Genomic DNA, 13,248 nt, shown 5'->3' with positions numbered 1-13,248 from the left:
ATTATTATTTTTAATAAAATAAACGTATGTTTAAAAGTAAGGGGTCAGTAAGACATATAAGTAAAATATATAAATTAATCGTTTTATTCAGCAAAGATGCATAACCGTAAAGACATTTATAATATTACAAAAAATTATCTTTGAAAAAAATCAACAAATCTTGAAAAAAAAATAAATAAAATAATTCCACAAAAATATTAAGCAGCAAAATGTTTTTTAACATTGATAACACAATGTAAAAAAAATGTTTTTACTTAATTTTTGTATGTTTCTTCTTTAATTCTGTGGTGCTAAGTATTATTGTACTATTATTTTCATGTAGCATCAATATTTTGGTAAATATTTAGGTCAGTTAAATTTTAGAACTTTTATTATTAATTATGAAACATTGGTTTAGTACAGATATGTTTTTGTACTCATTTAGTTTTTTTTTTAAATATATTTTGCTTTTGCAAGGATGGGAACATTCTAGAAGTTTTTGTAACATTCTGTAATATTCTAGTGCTTTCTGGAACATTCCAGAACATTGTGCGACTAGTCGTAAAAGACTAAAATCATCAAATTTTTTGACGACTCGCTTTTGCTAACCGTTTATGTTAAGCTGTTGTTGTTAGCTCAGTATTATTAATGCACAATGAGTAATAAAATATTAGCTTGTATAAGTTGTCAACATCTTTTTATTTCTTTTTTAAGTTTTCATTAGCACTGTCAATGATACACAGAACATAATGTGATATGTTATTAACTTCATGAAGAAACATGTTTCACTGAGTAATAATAAGAAATAGTAATTGAGCAGTATATTAGCATATCATTGATAACACAATGTAAAAAAAATGTTTTTACTTAATTTTTGTATGTTTCTTCTTTAATTCTGTGGTGCTAAGTATTATTGTACTATTATTTTCATGTAGCATCAATATTTTGGTAAATATTTAGGTCAGTTAAATTTTAGAACTTTTATTATTAATTATGAAACATTGGTTTAGTACAGATATGTTTTTGTACTCATTTAGTTTTTTTTTTTAATATATTTTGCTTTTGCAAGGATGGGAACATTCTAGAAGTTTTTGTAACATTCTGTAATATTCTAGTGCTTTCTGGAACATTCCAGAACATTGTGCGACTAGTCGTAAAAGACTAAAATCATCAAATTTTTTGACGACTCGCTTTTGCTAACCGTTTATGTTAAGCTGTTGTTGTTAGCTCAGTATTATTAATGCACAATGAGTAATAAAATATTAGCTTGTATAAGTTGTCAACATCTTTTTATTTCTTTTTTAAGTTTTCATTAGCACTGTCAATGATACACAAAACATAATGTGATATGTTATTAACTTCATGAAGAAACATGTTTCACTGAGTAATAATAAGAAATAGTTATTGAGCAGTATATTAGCATATTCCAAATAATTAAAATTTTATGAGATAGCCGCAGAATTTGAATTATCATTCATTTCTATAGTACAAAATGTTTCAGCAATGACTCACATAGTAGATATATCCCTGTCAGAGTAGCATAATAACTGTTTATGTTTGTGTGTGTGTGTGTGTGTAGCTGGGAGGTGTTGCGATTTCTCCTGTCAAACCTGCGCTGGTGGATGGAGGAGTACAGATTTGATGGATTCAGGTTTGATGGAGTGACGTCTATGCTCTACCATCATCACGGGATCGGTATGTCCATGGAAAATTAAGCATGTAATGTTCTTTACTTAGAATCACTCTACATTAATAACATTCTTCCCCTGTAAATGTCACAAGCTCTTATTGTAGAACAGGTAGAAAAGCGTACTGGAAGAGCAACCGTTCCAAGGGCAGTTTCAGTAGACTGCGAGCATGTTATGAAAACACTCATAAATGAACGGAATTAAGCAGGAAAAGCATGTGATACAAGTTCTTTCAAGCAGGAAATGAATTACACAAGTAGTGTGGCAAAGGTTATCCTGGCATTTTTCTCTTCTCTTTTTAATTTTGTTCCAGTGATGCTGCTAATGATTTTCGGTAGGTTTTCAAAGATCGCTTTGAATAAATCCTACTTTGTTTTAATGAAACATGACATTAGATTCACAAAAAAAGGGTTATTGTGAGTTGGTTTCTTTGTAGCTCTTTTTAAAATGAGTTTTGTGTAATTGCTAATTAATTTTTATTTTTAAAATGTAACCATCAGCGGTGGAATCTGATTTCATTTACATGTTCCCTGATGCTCAGGATCAGGATTTTCCGGGGATTATACTGAATACTTTGGTCTCCATGTAGATGAGGACTCTCTTCTCTACCTCATGTTGGCAAACCATATTTTGCACACCCTCTATCAGGACTGCATCACTATTGCAGAGGTAAGCTGTATATTGTTTTCTGAAATGCACTGAACGTAGAAGCTCTCGGCAGCATGAAGTGTATTTCTGAAATGTTAGCTCAGCAGTTCTTGAACTGAATTGCTCCTGATCTCATTCTGCTGCTTTGAGATGACAGTAATATAACATTAATGTTGTAGTTCCCATCAGCCATGGCTTATACTGCAACAATATGACTGTTTTCAAACAGGTTTTCCAGAAATTCCGCATAAGACTTGAGCTCTGTTTCAAATTTTGCGAAACATGCAATAGCTTTGTGAGAAAAAGACAATATTCTATTCTAGTCTATTCTATTCTATTCTATTCTATTAGTCATATACACATGCACTACCATTCAAAAGTCTTTTTTTTTTCTTTTTTAAAGATCTTATGCACACCAAGGCTGTATTTATTTGCATTATTACAAATTAAACATTATTGCAATTTAAAATGCATTTTCCATTTTAATATATTTGTATGATGCAATTTTTTCCTATAATGTAAAGCTGAATTTTCAGCATCATTACTCCAGTCTTCAGTGTCACATGATCCTTCAGAAATCATTCGGTCCCACTTTAAAGTAAGTGGCCCTAATACCTGTGTACTTACATAGTAACTAGATGTATACGTAGTATTTAACCACAGTGTAAGCACACATTGGTACATAGTATCTAGAGCTGTAATATTTCTGTAACTACAAACATGTACCAACCCTCTGAATGGTTTGTGTAAGTACAAATGTGTAACAGGACATATATAACTACATTTTGTAACCACAATATTTATAAGAGTAATTGGAACAATTGGATCCAGGGGGTGGAGATGGGTAGGTTTAGGGGTTGAAATGGGATCCAGGGGGTGGAGATGGGTAGGTTTAGGGGTTGAAATGGGATCCAGGGGGTGGAGATGGGTAGGTTTAGGGATATGTAAAATGGGAGGAGTTGGATCTCAAGTTAGTGCACCACTGTAATATCAGTGTACTTGCATGGTAACTCCTCAGGAACTGTCCACTTAATATAAAGTGTAACATTCTGGACACCAACCACAATTTATATGTAAAGCCTAACTTACTGGCCACTGCTGTGTAACATCAGAGTAATTACATGGTAAATCCATAGGAATTGTTTACTTAATATAAAGTGTAACACTTTCTTTACCAAAAAGTGCTGTTAGTCCTCTTACACATTTGTACTTTCATTACCAAAAAGTGTTGTTACTAATGTCCTGTTACACATTTGTATTTACTCACACCATTCAGTGGGTTGTTACATATGTGTAGTTACACAAACATTACAGCTGTGTATACTATGTACCAATGTGTACTTAAACTGTTACATACTATGTACACATCTAGTTACTATGTAAGTACACGGGTATTAGGGCCACTTAATATAAAGTGGGACCAATCATTCTAATATGCTGATATATTGCTCAAGAAACAGTTTTTATTCATATCAATGTTGAAAACAGTCATATTGCTTAATATTTTTTTGTGCGTGTGTGGAAACTATGATACATTTACATTTTACATCTTTGAAAGTACAAAAGATTAGCATTTATTTGAAATAAACTGTATAAAGTTTTTATAAATTCTTTACTTTCACTTTTGATTAGTTGAATCATTGCTGAATAAAAGTATTATTTCTTCCAAAAGTGAAAGGAGAAAAAAAACCTTACTGATCTCAACCTTTTGAATGGTTTTGAAGTCCCTGTATAAATCATTTATTTGTATTTTTCATGCAATATTTTAATATCAATAGATTACTATTAAAATAATATTTATTATTACATTAGAGGCAACAACATATACATTCATGAAGTATAATTAAATTAAAATTTAAAATAATTGTGAATTTTTGTTTGCAACATTTTTTACTTCAAAAAATTGGCATACTTTAAAATTTGGATAAAAAAAAAAACTAGGAAATGTATTGGATATAAAAAAGTGCCCATTAACTACCAGACATAATTTATGTGCATAATCAATTCTGGAATATCAAGTGTTAACAATACTAGTGCAATGGTAATGTACCTGACAATTTTAATGTATTTGGTCTTGGCGGAATAGATCTGCTACGCTGCTGATGCAAGTACCGAGACTTTCTACTGCCATCCACAACATGCTGGTGTGAGCATGTAATAAATATTGCTGCTGCAAATATAACATACATGAAATTACCCCCATATAGCATACATGAATAACCTCGTAGCAGATCTATACAGGTGGAGCTGGGGAAGGTGGAGGGTTTCTGAAGCAAGCTGCAACTCCTATGGAAAGCACTAGTCATATATTTGAATGTTGATCAGTGAGCTCATTGGCTGCCGATACAGGAGAGAACCAATCAGCTGTGCCATGTGATAATGATGTCATTAGGTCAGATTGAGTTAGACCTATCGGACTGCGCCATCTAGAGTTTCATGCCAGAACTCTGTATTTGAAATTGTGGCGTGTACATTTTTGGGTGAATTGTTCCTTTTAGTAAAAAGGTGTCTCTCTTTCTGTACTGGCTAGTCTCTTCAGAATATGGATCATCCGAAATGACCATAATACCTTTAGTCATGGCTCGATAACCTTAATCTTGTCAACAGCGACACTGTATCCCAACTCCACAAAGACAGAATTAACCTTCCGAGTCAACGGGACACAGTGCATTAAATTAGCACTCAGTGGCTCTGTCTAAAGCCATGATTAATGAGACCACTTACTTTTTACTTACTTTGTTCAGTGTTTTGTAATTAGTGGACAGCGCCCACCAGAGATATCATCTAATTCTCTTTTATGAGCTCCATTGATAGAGCTGGACTGTGAATGCTTAAGTTTGCTTACATTGCAGGAAACAATTAAATAGCATAAAAAGAGACTACAAATATAACAAAAACTAGGACCACAGCTACTTTTTGTATTCAGTGGTTAATTCAATTTTGCACAGCGCTGCATATTGTGTGATACCCTGCAGAAAAGACTAGCATGGCTGGAGACCACTGCTAATCTAGTCAACAAAATTAGTGGCAAAATTGATGAGTTTTTTTGATTTTGTCAGCAATAACACATTTGGCTGGTCATGTGATCCCAACATGTCGGCCCCCATGAGGCGACCCACTCTGTGAATATAAATAAATTAACTTTTATTAAGGCCAGATATGACTGGAGTCATCATTACATTTGAATTTCTCATTACAGTAGACATTACAAGTTCCACTCCTTTTATATAAGTGTGTGTGTGTGTGTGTGTTTGTGTCTGTAAAATGTTTTAGGGAGCTAAAATTACCATGTGCATGTAAGTTTCATATGGCTTCAGAAGAAAATTTAACTTTTTGCCATTTTGAGCTTGACAGACTTTCCAAAAGGTCCAGTCTTGATATTTCCTTCCCAGTGGAAGTCGGGACAGTACTTTTTTGGAGTAGTTATGAATTTCAATCTGGGCAGCTGTACTACTTTGTAAAAGAGAAAGGAAAAAAAATCAAAATAGTCATCAAAGATGAGGATATTGGCCTTGAAAGCCAAAGCAGTAGTGACTGAGATTATTATTTTTATTTTTTTTTTACAAACAAATTAAACCATTTTATCAGTTGAGCCCAACTGCATGTGAATATTAAAATGTAGATCAGATGTTTTATCAGGTTATTATTATTTTTACATTTAAATTCCTATGTATGGCAGAAGGCCACGTGGATGAGAATAGTACTGGTCATAATAGTCATTTGCCAGCATTGACGAGTTAAAGCTGTTAATGATGTTTGCAGCGCACTATTTGTAAGGGTAAAAATGAAAATTATTAAGGCCTAATTTATTTAAATGTATTAAAGCATTTATTTGAATTAATTATCGATCAATCATGTGAGAGAGGTGACAGTTGCGTGTGTGAATTACCTGTCTCTGCGCCTCTCTCTACAAACAGTGAAGCTGTTTTTAATTACTTCAAAAACAGTTATTTTACCATCTCGTTGATAAGAAATATAATGTAGCGATCTAGTATCTAGCTACAAAGTAGTGATCAGCGTTGACAAATATTTTCTGTGGTCCTGAATGTTTCTCTGTGTGTGCAGTGCAATCTCCAACCTCTATCTCTCTCTCTCAATTCAATTCAAGTCAATATGTGCTTTATTGGCCAAAGCATAGTGTTTACATTGAATCTAGAACAGATATGTATTAAAAAATAATAATAATAGTAATTAAATAAATGAATAAATAAATACATGCATGTGTATATATATATATATATTGTAGCATTTGGACCAATCAGACACACAACTTTTTGTTATATTTAACAAATAATATCGAACTCCCCATCACCTAACCAAATGGCCAATTACGAGGGTCTATGGACCCTTCCCCCGAAATGCACCTAACACCTCAGAAAGGCAGAACAGGCCTCTGGTTCCATGGTAACCAATGCTGATATCACAGTCAATAATCATGCAGATTTATGTTACAAACTTATAGAATTGTACAGTAAGAAAGTTATTTCCTTTAACCAGGAAATTAACGTTCTTAGAATTGACAAGACGGTTGACCCTGAGTGGTCAGCTAAATATCTACAGTGGATCTAAAATATGAATAGTTAATTATAACTAGTTATGGTTAATTATTCATATTTCCCATGAGCTGATTCGCTACAATATATATATAATTAAATAAAGTAGAACAAATCAATTCTAGAATTATATTTTAAAATTTCAATTCTAGTTATAATATTTAAAATTTAGTGTTTGTGGGCGCATCACTGATTTATTGACTCCTCCCTCTTTTTGTGACAGGCATCAATGTATCTTGCTGCTAGTAAGATACAATCTTGTTTTTCACCTAATAAATATTGAAGTTGTGTTTTCTTGTTTAACATTTTGAAGTCAGGGCAAAGTATTTCAAATTTTGGATAAAAAAATTCTTTCTAATTGATAGTTAGGGCAGCTGGTGAGGAAGTGTTGCTCTGTCTGCTCAGAGTATGATTGCTCAGTCTGTACCTCGTAATTTGTCTTCTTAATTTATAGTCTTTCACTGTACTCAGATATTCTGCAGTTGTGTAATCTGTTTTTAGGGCCAAATAACATTCAAGTTTACTTTGTTTTTCTGTAGTTTCATTCCAATAGTTTAGATAATTTTCTTTTTGTGTATTTATAATTTGGTTGGGCAGAATTTTATGAATATTTCAGTGTCTTGATGCTGACTGTTGTTAGTCATGTTAGTTTGTTTTTGCAGCTTCAGGACCATCTGAATCGGGACTTTTTTCAGGGTTCACTTCATGGTTTTTAAGGGCTTTAAAATGGTAAGAGTTGGGGTCACTCATTGATTTGATGTTTCCAAAATCTCTCTCTGTGTGTGTGCTTTGAGACATGCTTTTTTTTGGGGGGGGGGGGGGTTAAAGAATGGCGCAAATACCAGTAATTTGAAGAGTGCAAACGTTAGTAAATCGCATTGCGTGATTCATTTTAATACTCTCCTCCCATAAATGTTGCATCTGAAAGGGAAACTTCTACAAATGCGTATTCAATAAGGTCAGGCGCAAAAATAATTGTGTCCACGCCTTTTCAGTGCTAATTCTTCACTGCATGTCTTTAGTAAATCTTGACAGTACTATTTTAACGTCTCAAGACTGTTTGCGCTGGCACAAGTCAATCAACATTAATGTGCCGCCCAAAGTCTGAATAAATGTCCTTGCACACTGAGTCCGAAATTTTCTTATGCGTTTTTCCGGGTTTTTTGCGTATTCGTCATCCTTTCCTATCAAAATGCTTGCTACGGATGCGAAAACACAGAAAAACGAACCTAGTCCAAATTTTTTTTATGACTGATGAGAGTTTCGGAGGCAGTGTGTAAACGTGATTGACACAATGTGAGGTCGTATTTATTTTTCAACGTGTGAAAATTTCGGACGAAAAATTCTGACTCGGTGTGCAAAGGCCTTAGCGCAAGGACATTAGATCTCTGCCAAAAGTGTTAATCGCTGTGCATGTTCAGCGATTAAACTAATACTATAAAATGCTATAAGCTTTCCGCTATCGCCATGGTATAAGTGAAAAATATCAATCTATTTTCCTGTTCACCATGTTTCTGTTACTGTTAAAATAACCATGTCATCTGCAGCTCTTGTAGCACCTCCTGTCTTCAACAGGGGGGAGTAGCAGTGCACACAGGGCAGAATGGGCTTGAATGAAGCGTGTTTGGCTCTAGATAAAAATATTAGAAGATATAACGGAGAAAGATCATTACTATAAATGACCCTGAATGCTTGTGGTGTGCATGGCTCTATTGTTTTGATACACTGCTGAATTTAAACTGTAGAAATGGTAAAATGGTGCTACTGTTGGCATTATGTTTCATGGTCTGGATGGAACCAAGCCGGGGTCCGGAACCGGATCGCAGTCCGCTATTTGAGGACCCCTGCTTTAAAGGAGTAGTTCACCCAAAAATTGAAATTGGTTGAAAATGTACTCACCCTCAGGCCATCCAAGAGTTGTTGCCATGTTTCTGTTACTGTTAAAATAACCATGTCATCTGCAGCTCTTGTAGCACCTCCTGTCTTCAACAGGGGGGAGTAGCAGTGCACACAGGGCAGAATGGGCTTGAATGAAGCGTGTTTGGCTCTAGATAAAAATATTAGAAGATATAACGGAGAAAGATCATTACTATAAATGACCCTGAATGCTTGTGGTGTGCATGGCTCTATTGTTTTGATACACTGCTGAATTTAAACTGTAGAAATGGTAAAATGGTGCTACCGTTGGCATTATGTTTCATGGTCTGGATGGAACCAAGCCGGGGTCCGGAACCGGATCGCAGTCCGCTATTTGAGGACCCCTGCTTTAAAGGAGTAGTTCACCCAAAAATTAAAATTGGTTGAAAATGTACTCACCCTCAGGCCATCCAAGAGTTGTTGTTTTCTTTATCGGAACAGATTTGGAGAAATTTAGCATTACATCACTTGCTCACCAATGGATCCTCTGCAGTGAATGGGTGCCGTCAGAATGAGGGTCCACAAACAGCTGATGAGCAAGTGATGTAATGCTGAATTTTTCCAAATCTGTTCTAATGAAGAAACAAACTCATCATCTTGGATAACCTGAGAGAGCAAATTTTCGTTTTGGGGTGAACTATTCCTTTAACAGTACTGTAAATCTAACCTCTACATATTGTTGTGTTTTTAAGAAATTCTTTCTTTTTTTAAGGATGTGTCCGGTATGCCCACCCTTTGCCGTCCAGTCCAAGAAGGAGGTCTGGGTTTCGACTATCGCCTGGCTATGGCTATTCCCGACAAATGGATTCAAGTGAGTTTTTCTAATATGAAGTGGAACAACATAAAAGAGAATAGCTCGATGATATTCAACATACATGCAACTACTGTACAGTCCTACTGTAAGTGTAACCGACAACTTACTGCACTTTACTCACATTCCAATATATTCCCTCCGGATGGTGCCAGTTTGTTTGAGCCATATCATGCTAAGTGACTCATTCATCACGCACTTGTCCTGCTTGTAATTCCGAAGCGAAACGTGTTTCTATCTTTTTCTCGGGGGAATTAGATTTGAAGATTCAGTATCCAGAACGTGCTCTAAATCTAGTCTGACAACCGGCGGATCAGATAAATAGGGCGTATCTCAATTTTTCCGGCCAGATGTATATTAATAGTGTCATGCTCTTGGAAACTAGGATGCGTTCAATACTCTCTGTAATGTTTTTCTTTTTTTTCTGTGAGTGTGCATAATTAAGAGTATAATTATGGGCAATTCTTCAATCATTTTTCATAATTAGGGTTTCTTCTGTGAGTTGATCTAAAGCATTCCTTTGTTCTGTGCTGTTTCTGTCGGTATGCATATTAATGAAGGTCTTCTCATTATGCATATATATATATATATATATATATATATATGGAGATTTTGGGATTCTTTTATTTTCTTGGCAGCAGCGCAAGGCAAAGCACATCTATCTGACTGATCAGAGAGCCGCAGTTGCAAACTATCAGTTTGAAATCTGTATTTTAGTAATTTCTTCTGTCAGTTAACCACTTTGACCCCTCGATGGGTTTAGCCAGATGTAATAATTGGAAGTTTTTCTGCTAGTTTTTGAAAATTTATTGAAAATTCTGTATCATCTGAAGTAATTAGAAACTAATTTAAATTTCATTCATAATTCAGAATTGTTTGAGATGAGAAGATCCTTTTAAATTATTCAAATATTTATTTATCTTAATATCTCAGTCTTGTATATCAGTAGAAATTTACAATTTAAGTGACATTTCCACAAGGACTTATGACTTAAAGCTTATTTTAAATAGCTTTACTTTAAATAATAGTGACAATTAGATTATTAAATATTTTAAGTAGTTACACTGTCATTCAAAAGTCGATAAGATTTAAAAAATGTTTTTGATAGTCTCTCATGCTTACAAAACTGCATTTATTTGATTAAAAATACAGTAATGTTGTGAAATATTATTACAATATAAAATATCTGTTTTCTATTTTATACATTTTAAAATGGAATTTATAATTGTGATTTTAAAGCTGAATTTTCAGCATCAGTACTCCAGTCTTCAGTGCCACGTGATCCTTTCGAAATTATTAAAAAATGCTGATTTGCTGTTTAAGAAATATTTATTATTATGTTAAAAACAGTGCTGTATAATATTTTTTGTAGAAACCATGATATTTTTTCCCAAGACCATTTGAATAGAAAGTTCAGAAGAACAGCATTTGTTTTAAATGTAACCTTTTTGTAACATTATAAATGTCTTTACTGTCACTTTGATTAATTTAATGTGTCCTTGCTGAATAAAAGTATTATTATTTTTTTTTATATATATAAATCTTCCTGACACCCAAATTTTGAACAAATATATGCATGTATGTTTGTTTTTGTAAAACAGTGACATAGTTACTTATATGAAATCAAAACAGTGTCACGGTGTAGTTTTTTATTAGATACATCTAAGATCATATTGAGATATAAATTACAATTTACTCTTGGGGGAAAATAATAGGTCACATTGACATTATGACATTATTCACATAGTTGTCCACTGCTCCATGTAAGATCATAAAGTTATATGAAGATTGTTTTAATTTATTTTTGTTCATTGAAACATCCAGTTCCTACAAGGTTCTTTTTCTCTTGTATTTTGTAACTTTCCTGTCTGCATTCCTGTCTACCTAGACAGTCTTATACAGTAAAAGCAAAAAAAAAAAAAAAGAAGCGTGTGTGCCCTGTACATTGCAGGGGTGACTGTTGGTGCTGAGCGCACAGCCTCCATGGAGAATCGCCTTGCATTGCTAAACAAGGCTAGCCAGAATACAGGGCTTTTTACCAGACCAGCAGCATTCTCTTTGGCCCGGATGACCCTCTGCGGCTCCGCTCCAGCAGACTGATTCAGTGCTGCACTCTTTGTGCACAAAGGTGTCCACTTCACTGAATCTGGATCAGTGTTTGGAATGGCATAAAGGCTGCTGCTTGCTGCTTTTTTTTTTACATTTGCTTTTTTCATACAATGTTGCCCAGCATGCAGTATTTATTTGGGGCTTTTCATCCGACACCGCTATCGATTTCGTTCTGCGTTTGGGTACAGATGAGGCTGCACTTTGAGGGCTCTCGGATTACTTGGAGTTTGTGTGAAGAAAAGAAAGGAGCGCACAGAGATGTGCGCAGAAGAGCGTGTGACTCGTATCTATGTATATGAGCCAATAGATTTTTGACAGGGAAGTTTGAGATGGTCCCCTGCTCTGAGGTCTGTCAAAAAACAACAACAATATTCTAGATGCGCTGAATCTCACGAAGACAAGAACCAACATGGTTCATACTGTACCTCAATTAAAAAAAAGGAGAAGAAGAAATACTGTAATAACTGATATTAATAAATGATTGTTAATGATTGTCATTATGAGTAATAATAATAATAATAATAAAAATAAACAACAAAAATAATAATAACAATAACAATTATTATTAGAAAGTAGTAGTATTGTTGTTATTATTATTGTGGTGGTGGTTGTGGTTGTTGTTGTTTGTTGTTCATTTAATGGGAAATTTATATGCTTATATACCCACAATCTTTAATAATATACACAAACAAAAGCGTGTTTGCGTCATGTTTCTGAGAATTATGTACTTTATTGTCATATATAGGTAATATATGTAAAAATACACTATTTTAAGCATAGTATAATTTTATTTGCTTGTTTGTTTGTAAAATATGACCTGTACTCCTCCTTTCCTTCACAGGTTTTGTGAGGTCATATTAAAATAAGTAAATATATAATTTTTAATTAAATACATATGCACATATAATAAATAAACAATCATAAATGAAATTATATATTTCTTATCATTTATTTTTATGTTTATTACTTATATATGTATATTAATATGAATATGTATATAGCATTTAGTGCAAATGAATAAGTATATGCAACACAAAATTGCCTATTACAGTGTATGTGTGGATACCTTTTTACTATAATGAGAAAATAGTTGTATTAATATTTAATATTACCATTCATTATTTTAATATTTTAACATATTATTAATATTATAAATGCTATGATACAATGTATGTATGTGTGTGTGTATATATATATATATATATATATATACAGTATATATACACACACACACACACACACACACCAGAATGATTTTTAATGTGTTTTATGCTCATCAAGGCTGCATTTATTTGATCCAGAAATACAGGAAAAAATTTAATGTTGTGAAATATTGTTATGATATAAAATAAAGTTTTTCTATTTTAATATACATTAAAATCTAATTTATTCCTGTGATGCAAAGCTGAATTTCCAGCCTCATTACTCCAGTCTTCAATGTCACATGATCCTTCAGAAATCATTCTAATATGCTGATATATTATCAGTGCTGGAAACTGTTGTGCTGCTTGATATTTTTTTGGAACCTGTGATACCTTTTTTC

At 33.5% G+C, this 13,248-nt stretch overlaps 1 protein-coding gene across 1 annotated transcript in view; it reads left to right on the top strand.

Annotated features, from left to right (window-relative positions):
- gbe1b (glucan (1,4-alpha-), branching enzyme 1b) overlaps positions 1–13,248 on the top strand; it is a 200,863-nt gene that overhangs the window by 100,287 nt on the left and 87,328 nt on the right. The window contains exons 8-10 of the mRNA XM_016238020.1: positions 1,559–1,674; positions 2,209–2,336; positions 9,498–9,596. Coding sequence (XP_016093506.1) covers positions 1,559–1,674; positions 2,209–2,336; positions 9,498–9,596 — 343 coding nt within the window. The remainder of the gene's footprint in view (positions 1–1,558; positions 1,675–2,208; positions 2,337–9,497; positions 9,597–13,248) is intronic.

The sequence above is a fragment of the Sinocyclocheilus grahami genome, unplaced genomic scaffold, assembly GCF_001515645.1.
Source record: "Sinocyclocheilus grahami isolate Dianchi unplaced genomic scaffold, SAMN03320097.WGS_v1.1 scaffold529.1, whole genome shotgun sequence".
NCBI classification, from domain to species: Eukaryota; Metazoa; Chordata; class Actinopteri; order Cypriniformes; family Cyprinidae; genus Sinocyclocheilus; species Sinocyclocheilus grahami.
The sequence above is the reverse complement of the archived record's forward strand: the minus strand, read 5'-3'. Positions and strand labels throughout refer to the sequence as shown.